Genomic DNA, 18,536 nt, shown 5'->3' with positions numbered 1-18,536 from the left:
ATCTGAGCTGAAACAGGATAATTTAGCAGAAAGTATGTTTGTGGTATCTGCCTTCCTGCTGATCACAGCTGGCATTGGTCTTTAAACCTGTGGTTTAATTTTGTGTGTATTGAATATTCCTGTGTTGACTGAATTCGTTTTGAAGTAGATACACAAAGCAGTATGGTGTATTAGCCTGCGTTAGTCTTTCTGAACAGAAGTCCATGCCAAATTGAAGATCAACTACTTGTAAATTGAGTTAATAGAGAACAGAGCAAAAGAAAGGTTGAATGTTTCCTGTCAAAAGGCAAGTGAGCTATTAGTCAGAAGTGGTGCTTTGATTTTGAAGAATAATTGCTCTGATTAAATGTTTGTTAAACAGTTTTCAAAAATCACAATAATTTCTAAAGGCTTTTAAAAAGAGAAACATTAGGTAGCAGATTTTTTTGAGAAAGGAAGGGAAGATGTGGCATTTATATATACCATAGTATGTGAGTACACTCCAAGGAACTTTCCTGCTGCTCTTTAAATGTAGAGTCTACTGGCAAGTAGAGCCACTGTGGTTGGGATGGGTAAAAGAACTAAGCTTCACATTCCTGTACTGTTATTAGAAACTGTCAAGCCAGAGCAAATCCATGAATGATAAAAGCTAATCTATTTGTGCTTGCATCCTCCCTGTAGAACATAATTTCTTAAATTATTTCTTTCTCCAGCTCTTCATACTCTACCTTTTTATTTGCTATTTTGTTTTTTTCATCAGAAAAAAAATATTCCTGTGTTTTGTGAGCAAGAAACGCATGGGATAAGCCTCCTCTGATAATAGTCTCCAGCCCCCCGTTAGTTTGGCTTTGTCACTACAAAATGAGAAATGTGGGACATTTAGGTTCATGTTGTAGTGCCACTTTACTCCAAGAATTCACCCTGACTGCTGTGTTAGTAGTCTCAGATACTCAGCGCTTTGAACGGAATGGTAGATAAGACTTTTCCTGAAATTGTGCAGTACTAGGGGTCTGTTAAAGATGAAGTTTAATTCTTTCTTGCTGTCAGTAGCCTAGTTCTCAGGTATGACTGCAATAACCAGTTATAGAAACAACGTGTTATGATCTAGCTCTCAAATCTAGTGTATCCATATCACTTAATTGTCTTCGCTCCAAGGCTGGCATGTGATCATCTGCATCCATTTTCCTTCTTTGGGTTTTTTCATGATATTTCACTTCCGAGCACTTAGTGAACACTGATGCCTACATGTTCATTGTATGTATGCAGTTTTCTGGGCCAACAGTGTCATCTGCCTTTAGCAAAAGAATTGGGTATGCTGCATTTTTAAAAGAGTTTTCAGATTGTGCATCTTCAGTTTATCCATGTATGCCATGGTCTTGTAATAAAATTGCTTTCTCAAGTTGTTCATTTTGCTCCAGAAAGGCTTTTAAATGTTGGAAAGAAGTTTGGTGGTTGTTGGACGAGATTTCCTTTTGATAGTAATGGTTATGCTGACATAGTAAGAGCTGTACTCTCATCAGTTATGGTTCTGCTGTGTGATATTTTAAAGTTGTGTTATGATCCGGAGAAGCAGTCCAGATGAATTAGGTGTAAAGCAGGATATTTTCATTCTGGATTAGTGGACGTTAACTGCAGAACTGTGTAAATGGCTTTGTTGGCACAGCTGAAAGGATTCTACTGGGAAATGGGGAGCACTGGAAGCTTCTGAAGCCAGCAATTCCATTAAAAAAACCCCAAACATCAGAATATCGGTCTTTAAGATGTTAGCATATTAGAAGTGAATTCATAGCATACTCCACTTTAAAGATGATCAGGCTAACTCCTGTATGCTACTTTGCATGTATTACTAGTCAGGTGTGTCCACATGGGGAGCTAGTGCACTGTATACAAAAAAAATGCTTCTATTGCCTACTAACTTCTGTGGCTAATTGAGAAATCAGTAAAAATAGCAGCCAGTTTGATTTAGGAGTGTGCTCTGAAGTACATTTCTTTCATACTTGGAGATGTGAGTTGTCTGTCTGTAGTACCATACCTGCACAGTAAATATTTCAACCCTTGTCAGTTTTCTGAGAGCTGTACTGGGCAGTCAGGTAACATAGATGCTGAGTCCTTTAGCATGTATGGTTCTGCTGTTTTCCTGATTTAAACATTCTGAGGGTTCTGCAGGATTCTTTCTGCTTTATTTGAATTTGTGTAAAGCCTTCTAGCTGGAATGGAGGTGGAATTTTTCTCTTCGATTACTGCATGCAGGCAAAACCTGTAAATACTGGACCAGATGTTAAACGACTTCAAAGTCAAAGAAGCAGGAGGTAAATAGCTGTGGAAGAGAAAGTGCCTGCTTTTGAGGACACATAAGAACTGCATTTTATGGGGGAATTCCAGAGTATCTCTGAAGTAATCTAGTTTCTATAGCTTACTGTTCCCCAATTAATGTCCACAATGATCATATTTCTAGTCACTTAAAATAAAACCCATCTGAATTTGTACCAGACTATTTAAATTTTTATTGAAATGATTTCTAGGTATATCAAAAGAATTTTCTGTGATTATTTTGTAAGTATCAGAAGAGCTATTCCTATGTGGACATTAAGTATTTTAGGGTTAGATTTTCTGGTTGTTAAAGTGATGCTAAAGAATATTTGTACAGAGAAATACTTTTATACAGTGATGCATGCAATTTGAAATAACTAAAGGTTCCAATTTCCTCTTTAAACAAAGTGTTTTAAGTATTACATTTTGCACTATTTTAACATTTTGATGAAATACAAAGTCAGATTTTCTCTGGTTTTTGAAGGTACTGAGATTTAGAAACTGCTTGTCATTCTGAATTTAGAATTCTTCACTGCTGGTGTCACAACTAGTACTCAGCAGTGAGAGGCCATATTATATTTGTAATTAACTTCACTGTTTAAACATGACTATAAGTGCATTTCACAGAAATCCTTCCTACCCCAAAATATTACACTTGTGGAGAATTAATACAAGTTATTATTTTTTCTTTTTTTTTTTCTTCATTTAAGATATTCTCAGTACTAGAATAGCCTGTGCCTTGCAGAAGAGGAGTTGTAGTCCAATTAAATAAACCTTGTTTCTTTCAAATATCAAAAATGTATTGCTTTATGATCTTATTTCCCAGTCTGACACGTCAGTAAGTACTCTGCAGGTGCCATCACCACCTATCAACAGAGTACTGCCTCTGAGACTGGGACAGGTGCCGTGATATTAGCAATGTGATATTAGCAGGGCAGGGTATCTCCTGGGACGGGATATTTTGCTTCACAGAAAATGGGATTTGAGAACTGAAAACAAAGATGATTGATTAAATCGAGTTAGAGCTTCTCTCAGACAGATCAGAAGGCTCTTATGTTTGTGTTCCATGTAGCTTTTAATGGTTATTTGGAGAGAATTTCATGAAAATTGTATTTTCCATAGTGTATTTCAAATAGCTATTGCTATTTGTATTGATTAGCAGTATTGTGTGCTTAACAGTATCTCCTGTCTTTCACATTTTATTGATGATTGAGTTGATATTCCACCTCCGTTTTTATAACAATAGATGTTCTATAACCAAATCTTTCAATCTGCTGCTGATGGTAAGAAAAACCTAATAGGGCAAGAGAAGAGATGATAGATGAAAGTTCCAGATGTACAATTCCACCATGGCAGTTTTTATTGTTTGCTGTCTTGCATTTGATCTGATTTATTATCTAAAAGAAAATCCTCTAACAAAAATGTAGTTTGGTTATTGCATTAAATGTATGCTTTCAAATAACTTTTGAGTTTAGTAGGATTTTGTTTGCTGAAAAGTTGTCTGGTAAAATCTAATGGGTCTTGTTTCTTTTTCCTATTTTCCTTTTTCTTGTCTCCTTTTTTGGTTATCACTGCAGGTTAGTTTCAGTCTTTCTCAAGTTCAGGTTTTCAGAGTTGGACAAAATAGCTTTTAATTTATTTGTTTTATGCTCAGATAGATTTTAAATGCTCATAGCGGCTATAAAGTATCTGTGTGTTTGGGAAAGTGAGCCAAAAATGAGTGTTTAGCAAGTGAAGCTGTGTCTAACATCTTCTCATTCTTTAATTTACTTATTACTGATAGTAAAAAAATTAACAATTGCTGCTTTATAACGGAAATAAAATCAGCAATTATTTTAATTTCCTTTCTGCCATGCATCCAGCAGGAGGGGAGTAGCTTCTCTTTTGGTTCTGTTAACCTAACTGCATTTAGATGTCAGTTCACTCTTTATATTTACACTCAATGTGTAGGGTTCCTGTTGGGTAACTTCCCTTTCACAAAAGGTGGGGAGTTTCTTTTTTCTTTGTTAAGTATTTGTCTTTCAAATACTGTGCATGGGATATGCTGAATTTATGCTGATTTAAAAGTTTATCAGCTGTAAAAACCTTCATCAACTCTGATAGATACAGGGAAGCTGCTGTTTTAAAACAATTTTTTGTGCTTTCTTCTGTCTGTGACCAAAAGAAAAAAACACTTGGGAGAAATTTCACTGGGGAATAATTATATCTGCAGGTGACATTTCTTTTTAATTACTAGCAGGTAGTGACTGGTTTATGACCCTGACATGAAGGCTTGTAAGACAGTTTCAAAATATACTGTATAAAATCCTATATAACTGTCTTAATTATATATATACGATTGTCTCTATATCTTAAACTTTTTCTAGTGTCTTCTGTTGATGAATCCCTCAGTTTATGTGATCTATGTAGTGTCTTGTATGTTTAATGTTATTCCTCAATTTATTAACTATTCTCCTGGGGTTTTCTTTGTTGTTAAAGCATAAATTGGATGATATACTTTTTGTATGGATCATACATTAAATTGTATTTCTGTCGTATCTTTTTATGTTCATTTCATTTTGAGGTAGAAAAAAAAAATTTGTCCTTTTTTAACTTGTTTCAGGTGATACCATTCAAAGTCTTTAATCACTGGTTACCTGTCTTTGCAATCCTTCTGCTTTCACAGTATCTTTTTGTGATTGCTTTTCTCAACTTGAACTGTCATGATCACAAAAACCATGACTTTTTTTTTTCCTTGCATATTATACCTTATTTTCAATACGTCAAGTACTGAAGATAATCCAGAAGTTCTTTATGGATCTTTTTTAATTGTTTTTTTTTCCACCAAACTGTTTGGGTCGTGGTCAATTTTTATTTTTTTAACTTATTTTCTGGATTAGTTGCAGTAGAGTTCCCCTTTCTGAAAAAAGAGTAGTTCGGAATTCAGTGTACTTGCTGTGTATTTATCCATGGTGAACCCTGGCACTATTTGACTTACTTTTTTTCTTCTACAGTTTTCAGTAATCTTGCAACATCTTCAGATGTTGGTATTTACTAACAAATATTTTCAGGGAACCTCTATATGTTCCTTCCTTATTTGAACTTCATGAAAGGTTATTGCTTATTTCTTCCCTTTCAGCCATTTCTGATCAGTGGAAGCATACACCACTAGACAACATATTTCTGCAAAGGCTTCATCAAAAACTTGTGTTAAGAAATTTTTGTTAAGCATACAGCTAAGTGGTTTTTAACTTTTATTTTTTTTTAGAATTTCTAATAGAAAGATTTGACTTCTCTTATTGATACTTTACTGACTCATCTTTATCATCCTTGGAGTTTCATAATACCCTAATTATTTTATCATTTACTTGTAGCTTGGGGAACATGTATCACAGATTTGATTCCCAGAATTGTACATTGTTCATTTACTTTGTTTCATCTTATTGGGTAGTTTAATGAAATATCAAATGTTTTTCGCAGCTTGGATCTTTTTTTTGCCTTGTTTTCAAGAATCTTAAGTGGGTTCACACAGGTCTTCAGGCTCTTTCCATATCCAGAAGCTCCTCTTGCTAAATTATTTTCTGGTAGTGCTTTTTGGGGTGTTTTTAATCACCCCCTCAGTTCTCTCAATTCCTTGTAGTTTATGAAGTTTCTTGTGGGGTTTTGTATCTAATGGGATTTTAAAAATCCTTGTGCTTTTTTCCCTGTCCTTGGTTGTCTGCCCTCTCAGTGCTGTTTGTTACTGTTTGTCTTAAACAGTAGTTATTTTGAAAACTGCCGGAGTGAATTTCAGAGTTGGAATATGTAGTTTTGTCTTAAATGGAGATTTTTGTGTGTGTGCGTGTGTGTCCATCTTTCCATGCAAAAGGGCATGCCTGTACTGGTGCAGTTACACTGCAGGACAGCTCAAATCTGACTAAGATCTAATTTTTTAGTACTTCATAGTATTTTCATTATCAGCCTGTTTTGTGAACACTGGGTTTACTAATGATTTATATTTGGAATACAAGTAGTTCATTTTAATTCTGAAAATAATTCAACTTGGATGAGTTTTTGGCTTTGCTTTCTGCTTACATGGGGCTGTTGTTAATGCTCTGAGCTCTAGCTGCTCATGTGGATACCAACAGTGTTGGTTTGTTGGTTTTGCTGGTATTCCAAAACATGCTTTCTAAATAAAACTTAAAACCAGTCTGTTTTCTTTTTTGTGTATTTTTCTGTTTTACATAGTTTTTTAGATACAAAAGCAGGATGAGAGCTCTTGAAAGTGAAGGGAAAAAAAGACTGAACTGCAGCATTCTTACTTTGATTGCTCACTAGTGGAGGAAGATCAAGCAAAACTGAGCAGTATTTTACTTGCAGTGTTCAGAGTAGAGCTGCCTTTCATTCTTACCTCTTCTACTTTCTGCCATTTCTGCTATAGGATGAGGAAGACTTGCTTATAAAAGGTCCTTGGGGAGGAAGGTAAAGAATTTAGTAAGAGAAGTCATCTACTTGCTTCCATTTTCCTTCCTCCCTCCCTTTTTCTTCCTCCTGCTGAAAAAAGCCTTCACTAATTTCTTAAGGAATTTCTAAAACTATTGCAGGGAAAATAATATCTGCTTGAGGTATTTGAGGAAATGCTGAGAAAATAAATAAGTACTGCTCCCCTTCTTCATTGTCACCCAAGTGAGTATGTGTCTCTCTACTACCCTGATGCTACCGTCCCCAGGGCCGAAGAGGGGCCCTGCATTGTATTCCTTTGGAAAATGTTACTCTTTCCTACTGTATTATTAGTTGTCTACCAACCTCCTGATGAGTAGGTATGGGTATAATGGGGGCTAGCTAGACAGGAACTTGGGATTCACCCTCTTGGCTCTTTCTCTGAACAGAAATAGAAAATACACACATCATTGTGTCACAGGAAGGGTTTTGCATGGGTAGTCACAGCCTTTTAGAGAGAGTCCTCAAAAGCCAAAGACCCAGGATTTTGCTCTCACAGAGATGGTTTTTATTCCCTGAAAGCATTTGGCTAAGGTATGCGAGGAGGATCATTTGGTCTCGCAGGTGTTTTTATTAGGAAAGCGAAGCTGGCTACCAGCGGTTTCTGTGTCTCCTTACATTGCTGAGAGTAGAACCTACTGGTAAATTCCCCCTTGTATTTATTGTTTTTCTTGCTCTCCCTCTTTGAACTCTCAAGGTTATTCAGTTATTTTCCTCACAATTTCATTAGGAAATTTGCCAAAAACATCCTTTCTAGGCAGCTGTCTCTGGACCTTTGGAGGCCAGCACTAATGTGCTCTCAGTCTGTAGGGGGTGTTTGGCACAGAATTACGAACTAGGCCTTCAGCGATTCGGGGGAGAGATGGGAAGAGATCGCAAACACTTTACCACAACCAGGTGCAAATTTTTGCTAGTCTGTGAGCATTCAGAGGCTTTCCTCTCATGTTGTACCTGTTTTGTCCTGGTGCAAGTTCTGGCAACAGCAACAAATCACTGGTGCGAGAGAATTACAATGAAGAGCTGTTTTTCTGCTCAACAAATGTTGCTTTGAAGGGAAAGCTTGTGTGTGTGTGGGAGGGGGTGACCCCAGCAATCTTGAACTGTTCAGATATAATTTTTTTCATGGGGCATTGATTTGTATTTTTTCTATTTGAAAGCAGTGCTCGAAGGTACTGTGGTGTTGCCTGCATGTAATACTTCATGTAAAATTGATTGGAGTATTAAGCATTTTACCAAAATAAATACTGGGAGGAGTTAACCTTATCAGAAAGAGCAAGAAACACGTTTCAGTGCTTTCTTTCAAACCCTGCTGAACAATATAGGCAACTGCTGTACCATATGTACATATAATATATTTGTCAGACTAACTGCTTCTTGTGTTTGACTAAACTGTCTCCTTTCAGCCACCCACACAGAATATGCCTATGGGTCCTGGAGGGATGAGTCAGAGTGGCCCTCCCCCACCGCCGCGCTCGCACAACATGTCTTCAGATGGTATGGTAGGTGGGGGCCCTCCTGCACCACACATGCAGAACCAGATGAACGGCCAGATGCCTGGTAAGTTTTTCTCCTCTAAGACATTAACACCAGTGTTGCCTGGCAACTGAAACGACATGGGGGCTCAAGGGATACTAGATTGTTGATGACAAAACTGCTTTGAATGCCCCGGAGTACGAGCTCTCTTAGAGTTTGTTAGCTACAGAGCTACGTGACCTGTATTCAGTGTTTATCAGGCTGCCCTTGGGCTTTGATGTAGCTGACACACAGCATTCCTCTGATGAACAGAACTGGCTAAATTTAGTCTGTTTGAAACCATGCAGTACAGCTGGCTTTAGAAGGCTTACTGGGGAAAGGTATTGGCCTGTGGCTGAGTGAACACAAATCCTTCCATGAAAAGATAATGTGAAATCATTGCAGCTAAATAATTAGATAGTAATAAAATAGATACACTTCAAAGAGGGCGTTTCAAATGTGGGTAAATGTAAAAAAATAACACATTGCTTTTATACAGAAAGTCATCCAGCTTTCACTAATCCTCTGTGCTCTTTATGACTGAAGATGTGTTGAATCGTAAGGGATTTGTAAAGAAATGGCCTCCAGCTTATTGTTCTAGGTGTAAATTTTAAGTCAGTTTTTATGCCATCCTATTTCATAATAAAAAGAAAAGTGCTTGGAAGTCAGAAACAAAGCAGTGAAACAAGATGATAAAATTCCACATTGTACCTGCCAGTACTGGCTTTGGGGTAACTATTCCCTTTAGCAGTCAGATCAGAATGGAATAGGCCATGGAAAAGCTTGCTTCTTTATATAGAGGCTGTTTCCCAGAATTTCCACTCATAAAGTCGTACTGCCTGTTTCATGTGAATTGGCTTTCATGTTAAAGTTGCATTCCCAGGATTGCTTTTGTTCAGGACCCCTTCATTTTTTTTTTTTTTTTTGAGGAAGTTTTCATACAAAAGCTCTTCAAGGTATTGATACTTCCAAGAAAGGAAACTGCTGTCAAAGGATCTTTGAAAATTCATCTCTTGGTGGTCACAAGGAAAAGCTCCTTGACAGTAAACACAGTAAATAACTATGCAAAACTTAATATAACGTAAAAAATAGAATGATTGCTGTAGTCTTTAATTTCTGTGCAAATCTTGATAAAATGGACCTGATAGTGACAGCTTTTCTGAGAAGAGTAGCTGAATAGCCTCCAGGGACTGTGTATGAGAAGTGTAATAAAAGATCTAGAGAAGAAGTTGCTTTCATCATACATGTTGGTCATGGTCTGCATTTGCAAGTGGAAAGAGCGATATATGCTGTTCCCTAAGTAGGTCAGAGATATTCTGGTTGTGAAGTCCTCTATCCATCTAAGATCCATCAGCTCCCATGGAGAATAGCATTGCCTTTCACAAATCAGTCTTTTTGACCCTCTAGAGTAATCATATTATTGTTATTATAGTGATCTTTCCCAAGGAGAAGGATTACTAAGTCACAATGTGAGCATAATGACTTTACTGCAGAGCCACAGGGGATAAAAGTTACTGCTTAAACATACATATTTTGTAATTAGATAGAATAAGAAAAGAGCTCTTACGAAAATATGTGAAAGGTAAATAGGTTTGTTTTGGTATTCACCTAGACGGATACTTAAATACAGTTTCCAGCTAAGCTTTAATTTAGCCTTTTTTTCCAACATACTCCCTTTTTTTGAATATCTGTTTCTTCTGTTTCTGTTTAAAGTTGTCTCTGAGGATGTGAAGATTAACAGCTTAGGATGAGGGCATCTCTAATATCAGAAAGGCATGCTAAAATCATTTCATAGTTCATAGTTGGAAAAGGGGAAACAGAATCATTTTGTTGAGTGGATTACTGAGTGTTTTGGGGTTTTTTGTTTGCTAGTTTACCTGTGTATGAGCCTTTCTGTATTTCACAGACATGTATCTAATAATATCTGCAGTGTATGCATTTGCTTTCTGTTTATGGGGCTCTTACTCTAATGTTACGCAGACGCTTTGTGGTAGAAGCCAGATATAAACCCTTAAATATCTGAAGAGATAGGTGATCTTTCTAAAAGGAGCAAAGTTACTAACATGCAAACTGAGAGAATCTAGGCTTGACAGCCACAAGTTCACCAGCCTGGAAGAAATAAAATCAAGGCTCTTAAATATACCAGTTGAGGATTTCTGGAAGGCTTAATCTGAGCATGGGCTTCCATTGGCCTGAGTATGGGTGAAAGGGTTGATAGGAGGATCAAAAGAACTGCCTAGTGATGGACAGCATGAGTTAAAGTTCTGGCGTAGACCTGTCCCATTTCCTAAAGGGCAGAGGATAATTTTTCTCATACTTGTGTTCTACTTAATAAAGGACCTAGAGTGCTACTGAAACCCTTAATTGCATCCCTTGACAAATGAGTATCTCTGTCCTTTTACCAGAAAAGACAGTCCTGGTGAACCTTTTTCAGCCTGTAGTGGAGCCAAGTGTTATCTATACCTGTGACAGATCATGGTTTTTACCCAAAAAAGTTACTGTCTGAAGACTTACGCTGAGAGTTTGTGTGATATAAAGTACATTTAGATTTGGGAGGAGATTATGAATTGGGTTGTGCTGGTGGCAAGTTACCTTCCCAATTTCTTGAGCTTGTTTTACCACATGTAGAAAGCTGAAGGTAAGACTAGCCTTAGGGTTTTCTGACCTTTGTCATGGCACTTTGGTAGGTGGCCTTCCTGAATAACAGGTGCTTGTGTATTAACAAGTTCTCTCCAAGTAATCTTTCCTTCTTGAAAATGTACTTTCAAATGTGCTTAGGCTTGCTTAAAACTTCTCAGAGCTAAGATATGGTCCGTAAGTGGTTAGGAGAAAAAACGACTTCTGTTTATAGTAAAGATAGATACTTATTCCACTAACTTTGTTACAACACAGAATCTAATTAGTATAGCATTTGAAACAGTTATTTTTATGGCAGATGCACACTTCATGTTTCGTTCATATTCCATTCTTCCTATCTCATTTACTGGTATTAAAAAAGAAATAGAAAATAACTGTGTTGTCTTTATATGCAGGAGAACCCTGTGCAGTATTTTGGCAAACTTAAATAAATTTGTGAAGTGTGTTCTTACTATTTTTCATTTGCAAGGGTTTTTGTTACTACAGACATAGCTTTTCCTCTGTCCTTGTCTTCTGGCTTCTCACTAACAAACTATCTGATTTTGACCCCAGAGCATGACACGTGCCTGTCATTTCTTATGCCACCTTTTCCTTATGAGTGACTTCTATTTTGGTACTGAGACATGCAGTGTAAACCGGTGTTTGAAGGAAGTTATTTTATTTTTTCAGCGTATTTTCTCTTGTGATGATTTTTGCCTTCCTCATTTTGCTTCTTACATTACTGGTCTTAAAAACTTTTTCCACCATGTGTTTGGCTAGCTCTCTGAGATCCATTATTGACAGTTTCTTCCTCTCGAGCAAAGAGGAACAAAACCATTCCCAGGCCTGGACTTTCTGGCACTAACCCTGTGTATTCCTTTTCTTAGGAAGGAAATTAAGAAGGTAATCTTCTGGCAGTCCTGCAATACTTGCTTCGCACTACAGTCTGATGCTTTTCTTCATCTTAGCTTTAACACATTGATGATTGATCTCATGGTTAGAGATTATCTCACTTTCTCAGAATTAAATTGTCTTCATGTTCTCACAGATTTAGGCAGTGTTGAATTGAAGAGAGGACAGAATAGGCACCTGTAGTTCTCTGTCATGGTCATAATTCTGTACAGTGAGTTACTTTTTCTGTATTTGTGCTGCATCCACCCTTGTACAGTTCAGGAATCTCTGCTCACCTTGTTTTGCAGGAACAGTGAACTGCATATATGATATCTTTGTCAGCTTTTTCACTTTCTTTGATAAAATAAGCTTACATGTTCGTTTCATTAAGGTGTCTTGAAAAGGGCAAAGGATAAACATACTCTTGAACTTACTCTGTTTTTTATGTTGGCTTTTAATAGGTGTGTTCCTTCATCATTGGTATCTTTTTCTTCTGCATCTTTTTTGTTTGCAGGTCATTTGGTATTGCCTCTGAGACCTTGTGTACAACTCTGTGTCTTTCCTTTTGCATTCATTCTGTCCTATATTAGTGGAGTTGTTTCTTTAGCCAAGACAGAACTTGGGAGCTGTTTACATCTCAAGGCAGATACGTGTTCTGGTGTTTGGGTTTTGGTTTTTTTTCCTCAGAGGGGAGATATGTAACTAAATCACTATTTTCTTACAACTTTTCTGGCATGGTTACTTTTAGGTTACTTTTCAGAGTTTTCTGTATTTCTTAGGGGTTTGTAGCTTAACAAAAAAATCTGTGGTATGTTTGACAACCATGGCATCTTCTTGATGAACTCTATATATATCAGCACTTGCCTTGTTTGCAGTTGACTTACTCTGTCACATGCTCTTGGGTGGTACATATCTTTATAAACTCCTCGTGGTGCTTGTCATATGCATAATCCTTGCATTTCATTTACTTGTCATATTTATATCCAGTCACACCTCTTACTAATTTTACTCCTACTAGCTTCTTACCCCAGCTAAAATAATGAATAAGCCGATAGGATAGTACTGTAATGTTTAGACTTTTAAAAATACCCATTGAGAGTAGATTTAATTCAGAGAACAAGCCAATTTGTGTTGTCACAAAGAGGGGAGATAAAGGGTGAAGGGATGTAGCTGGTACATAAGTATATAGAATCATAGAATAGTTTGGATTGGAAAGAACCTTCAAAGGCCATCTAGTCCAATCCCCCCGCAGTGAGCAGTGACATCTTATGAACAGGTTGTTCTTCCTTTGCATCTTTGCAAGCATGAGATGTGAGCTGATAATTTGGTGGCTGTCCTTCCAGACATCATCTCCTACCCTAGTAATCTGTAAATACAGTTACAGAATAATGGCTACAGATTATAAATTTCAAACAATATTAAATATGCCTTCAGCCATTTTTATTCTGCATGTGTTCGCACCATGTCAGTGTTAGTAGTGTCAAGCTTTTTTAGGGGGAGAGGGAGAGAGGATTAACCATTGCAGAAAAGTGTCTAGTATGGTTTGTTTGAATAAACAGAAATGTTTTAGCTATTGACAATTACATAGTTGTAGTAGAGCTACTAGGCTGATTTTTAAACTGCTCTTGTGCAGTTCAGGTTGGAATTTGTGGTCTGTTGTGTGAAACTGAAAGACTGGGATTGCATATGGTATGGATGTAAGATGAACTGTGTGATAATTTACACTTTTGCTGTACTAGCTTCAGTTGCTTAACAAAAGAAAATTGCACAGTAGAACTGAACTTCTACTGCTATTTTTAAGTTTTGAAATAATGAGTGAACTGTTTTAGCTTTTTTAAAATGTAATTGTATTTAATGACTTCTATTTACTTTTGTGATTCAGTATGACTATATTTGCTTATTTTATGATACTTAATGTAGAACCTTCTTCCCTGTTTTTCTTTCTGAAGGACCTAATCATATGCCTATGCAAGGACCTGGACCTAACCAGCTCAATATGACAAACAGTTCCATGAACATGCCTTCAAGTAGCCATGGGTCAATGGGCGGCTATAATCACTCAGTGCCATCCTCTCAGAGTATGCCAGTGCAGAACCAGATGACTATGAGCCAGGGACAGCCGATGGGCAACTACGGTCCCAGACCAAACATGAACATGCAACCAAACCAAGGTAAGTGTTAGCTTCTGTAAAAAGGAATTATCTCAGGTACAGACATCTTTAAAGTTCTTTTCCAGCAGAGTTCTGGCTCTAAATGCATCTATACCCATGTTTGTACGACTCAACGTCTTCATTCTCCCATGTGTCAGTGACTTTTTATTTATTTGCAGACATTGAACTGTTTTCAGGTATTGTGTGAGAATCTGGGATTGGAGCTGCTTTCATCAGTTACAAATTTGAACTGCTGTTTATCTTTCTCAGACTTTACACTTCCATCTAAGTGTTGTTATTGCTTGAGTTGATAAAATACATCTCTACTCTTCAGTCTCTTGGGTAAATTGAAAATTTAAAGTCAGGTAGCCTTTAGATTTTTATACCTAAGTAATCCTTGTTCTCTGCTGCATGTTGTTTTAGTGTGGAATGTCTGTTAATCTTGACAAAAATAAAATCCAGTTCCAGGAACAAATCCACTACTCCCTAATGTTTTCAGGAAATACCCTTGAGTAGGTAGTAAAACTCAGAACTAATTTTGTATCTGTAATATTTGCATAGCATAAACAGAGATGATGTATCCTGTTGAAGTGCAAGGATACTGCACAATTAAAATACTGCATTAGGATCACAACAGACCAAATTATTGAGTTGTATATATATATACTGCATATTCTTATCAATGTGCTTTACAAATCAACAAGCAGTATTGTCAACGTAAGTCTGTTACTAATTGGATCTGGGTGTACCACCTGCTAGGAGACATGCTGCAGAAGTTTGGGACCGTTTGTTCCTGAGGAGTACAGACAGATAAGTGAAACTGGTTGGTTTGTTTATTATATCACTCAAAAAGTTCAAAACAAGCAAGAGACTAAATTAACAAGAGATCAAAAATAAGTCAAGACAAAACAGAAGTTTCTGCATTTTTCTTATCAGTAGTGAAAGTGGCAAGTCTGAGTCCATCCTTGTACACATTGTTAATGGCATTTTTCTTAAAATTTAAGGGCAGAGGAAACAAAAGATAGGCATATAGCAGAGGATGCTATCACAAGGGGGAATATTTTTTACTCTCTCTCTGAATTGGCAAGTTATCTGTATATTCTGAGCAGTACACAATGGACTAATTTTGTGAACATTGTAAGATGCTTTGGAAAAGTCCTGTGCATGCTCACTTTAAAATGTCTCAGTTGCAGAGAGTTATCAATAAATATGTAGCAGTATGTGTGAGGGAGCCATCCACTAAGTCAGTCTGCAGAAAACAACTTATTTTGTATGATTGGCTTACAATTTAGGACTAGTGACTATTCCATCTCAAAGTAGAGTTCTTTTCCTGGTAATATTCCCCTGCTGTATTTTCACTACTCTGTCAAACTTGAAAATTGCTCAGTCAGAGTTAAGGCAGAAAGGTACTTAAAAGGTTTCTGTTCTGAACAAATAATAGTACTGAAGTGGCTTTGGGGAATAAAGAATAAAGCAGTATCTAACCGAATTACAGGTTCAAGAACAAGAGCAAATTCTCTAGTGAGAGCAAGAGCTGGAGCCATTGCCTGCTGCTCAGGGCCACAGTAAGCTTTCAATTGGGTAACTATTTTTTCCAAATTTTGACCCTTTAGACTGACACTTTTTCCGTTCCAGATGTCTGCTTCAAGGCTGGGGTTTTGGGTTTGGTTTTGTTTTGTTTGTTTGGGGTTTTGTTTGTTTGTTTGTTTAGTGGTGTTTTTTGTTGCAGTTTGTTTTGGGGTTTTTGGGTTTTTGGTTTTTTTTTTGTTTTTGTCCGCCTCGCTTTAGAGCAAGGCTCTGAAACTTGTCTGTTATGCCAGCAAGGTGCTACTTGCTGTATCAATGAAAATACTGTCCCAAATCAGTCAGATTTTAAATACTTAACTACATTTCCTCCATTTTCTGCTTTTAGCTAATATGCCTGTATTGAGATTTAGTAACAAATTAGAGGTAATATTTTTTCTGTCTTTACTGTCTTGTCACTCCAGGATGGCAGGGGGGAAAATGTCATGGGAGTCTGTGAAACTCTGAGATTTGGGTAGGTAGCCATGATCTAGTGTGGCTGGGCAGAGGTCTCAGCAAAGCATGGATAGAGCAGGCTTCTCATCTAAGTGAAGAAATAAGAATGAACCACTAGGAAATGCATTAGGATGCAGTTTAACAGAAAGTAAACAAACAGATTGTGACTTGAAGCTTTCCGAACTGGTTATGTGTGTTGCCAGTCAGTAATAGAAATTAACCAAAATTTCTGAACCTCTCTGTTCTTTTCAGGAGACATTTGTGAACCCCTAAACATGCTTTGTTCCTTTTTGTTGTAAAAGGGTAATCCATATTGAGAATGAGAGTTTCTACTGTGTCTGTCAGTTAATAAGAGCACTAGCTATATATAATGCTAAATATTCTGCAAGATAAGGTCTCTGCATCTCAAGTTGGCTGTTAAAAATTAGTAGATGTTTTTGACCTTAATCTTTTCCTGCATGGGTTCCTCATCTGCAGAGGAATTAATCTGATGGTAAGATTATACCACCTGATTTCACAGGAGTGTTGTGAAAGTATATTCATTATGAAGATTTGGACATTCAGTTACAAATGCCTTAAGAAAACCTATGAGTAAATTAATAATTGTCTTCCTTCAGTGTTTGAGTAGGCATGGCACCTCACATGAACAATTAAGAGGAAGCGAAATATTAAAATAGCTTTTCAGTGAGTAATATCTATTGTGTACTGAACGAGGCAAGTGGTTTTGGAAAACAAGCACGCTGTCAGATAAAGACAGCGTAACACAGAAATGTTTGATGTTAACTTTTGGGTGGTTTGAGCATAATTTTTATGTGCATTTTCTAGCAAAACATCTTGCTGTATATACAGATATTGAGGCAGATGGTGTTAGTAAGAAAAATTGAAAAAGTGCTAATTAAGAAATAAAATGCATAGTAACAGAACCCATTATTGGATTTACTTTGTCTCTGCTTTGTATTTATTATTGGTTTGCACTAGTTTATAAAATGCTAGCCAGAGGAATATGTTAAATGAGAAGCAAAATTTGATAGCATTGGGTTTTTTATGTAGTCAGCCCAGTTGAAAGAAGAATTTTAGTTGTTTTGGATTTTAGTAGCATATTGTTTTAAGTGGGAGATACTGTAGATGACTCTTGATTAAAAAGCTACTGTGGCAGCCTGGGTCATCCATCTGGAATATTGTCTACCTTTTCTGAAAAGATAGGAAGCAGCACAGCTGAGTGAATATGGAAGAAACTCCGTTGTTATGGGTACATTTCTTCTTTTGCATGGGAAGCTACTTCTGTTCAATGAAATATTTCAAGTCTTGCCAGTTACTGACTTTTCAGATGGAAGGTGCAAGCCCGATTTTTCTGGAACCTGAAACTTACGTGGAAATTCCTCTAACTTCTGTTGAACAGATCTGTCACAGCCAGAGACTAATAATAAGTAACAGAATTCAAATACTTTAAAAATAAGGACCAAGAACTTATGGCTTGGCCATCTCAGAAACTTTTTTTTTTTCCTCAGATCCTTTTGCTAAGCTTGGCCATCTCAGAGACTGTGTTTCTCAGATCCTTTTGCTAGGATTCCGTTCTGTTGCCTGGAGCATTTGAAGAAAAGTTGCCAAACTCCCCAGTTTGTATTTAATGAGCATTATAGGTGCTTGGGGTGAGACAGGGGACTAGTTTACTTTTAACAGGTGAGCTCTGCATGAGAGCACCCTGTTGACTGAGTCATTTGCTGAAGACCAGTTGTTGAATTTGGTGCTCATATTTTTATTTTATTTTATTTTTAATTACAATTTAATTTACATAAACTTAGAAAAAGTCCATTAAAGTTTTGGAGCTCTTTCAATTACAAGCAAATACAAAGAGATCATGGTGACAGCAAAGATGAGGCAGGTACAGACTTCGTATTCTTTTGTTGTCCACATAAGGAACATAAAGATAGGAACATCCAGTGTTATCTGAAATAGAAGCCTATTTCGGTATGATAGATCAGATTAAAATTATTTCTGAGGTTGAGAACCTTTTGTGAATGTCTTGCCATCTCTTCATTCCCATGTAAGCACAGGCAATTACATTGCAATACCTTAGCTGCTTATAGTAGCTATGATGTTGAAAAGGACCTTAAGATCATCTACTTCCAACCCCCCTGCCAGGGGCAGCATTGTTGTTGGCCCCCTTCATGTACTGGAAGACTGCTGTGAGGTCTCCACGTAGCCTTCCCTTCTCAAGGCTGAACAGCCCCAGCTTTCTCAGCCTGTCTTCATACAGGAGATGCTCCAGTCCCCTGATCGTCCTTGTGGCAGTCTCAATTTTCTGGACATCAAGCTTATTAAAGAAAAATAAAATTATCTCTATGTTCTGAAATGCAGTCATGCTGTAGCTGGATTTGTAGGGTGTCTAGACACAGAAGACATCACAGTTCTCCTATCTTGAAAAAACAAAGGTACAAACAGGCGCCACAGTGCTCATTCTTTTATCTGTTTTCTCTAGTGTAAAATGTGAAAGGTAATGTTAGTAACTAAGGGATATTTTTGTATTACTTCTTTTTAATGTATTTTTTTCATAAGTGACATCTGAAATTATGGTTCAGTTTGAGATGAAGAACTGGTTCT

The 18,536-nt window shown here is 37.0% G+C and overlaps 1 protein-coding gene across 6 annotated transcripts in view; it reads left to right on the top strand.

Moving 5' to 3' along the window:
• Window positions 1-18,536, top strand: part of SS18 (SS18 subunit of BAF chromatin remodeling complex) — a 42,080-nt gene that overhangs the window by 9,919 nt on the left and 13,625 nt on the right. For all 6 annotated transcript variants that reach the window (XM_057397668.1, XM_057397670.1, XM_057397666.1 and 3 more), the window contains 2 exons: window positions 8,151-8,304; window positions 13,716-13,937. In XM_057397668.1, coding sequence (XP_057253651.1) covers window positions 8,151-8,304; window positions 13,716-13,937 — 376 coding nt within the window. The remainder of the gene's footprint in view (window positions 1-8,150; window positions 8,305-13,715; window positions 13,938-18,536) is intronic.

The sequence above is a fragment of the Pezoporus wallicus genome, unplaced genomic scaffold (genome assembly GCF_028554395.1).
Source record: "Pezoporus wallicus isolate ANWC-B61680 ecotype Strahan unplaced genomic scaffold, APGP_CSIRO_Pwel_v1 contig_227, whole genome shotgun sequence".
Classification (NCBI taxonomy): domain Eukaryota; kingdom Metazoa; phylum Chordata; class Aves; order Psittaciformes; family Psittacidae; genus Pezoporus; species Pezoporus wallicus.
Note: the sequence above shows the minus strand (reverse complement) of the source record. Positions and strands in the feature narration are given on the sequence as shown.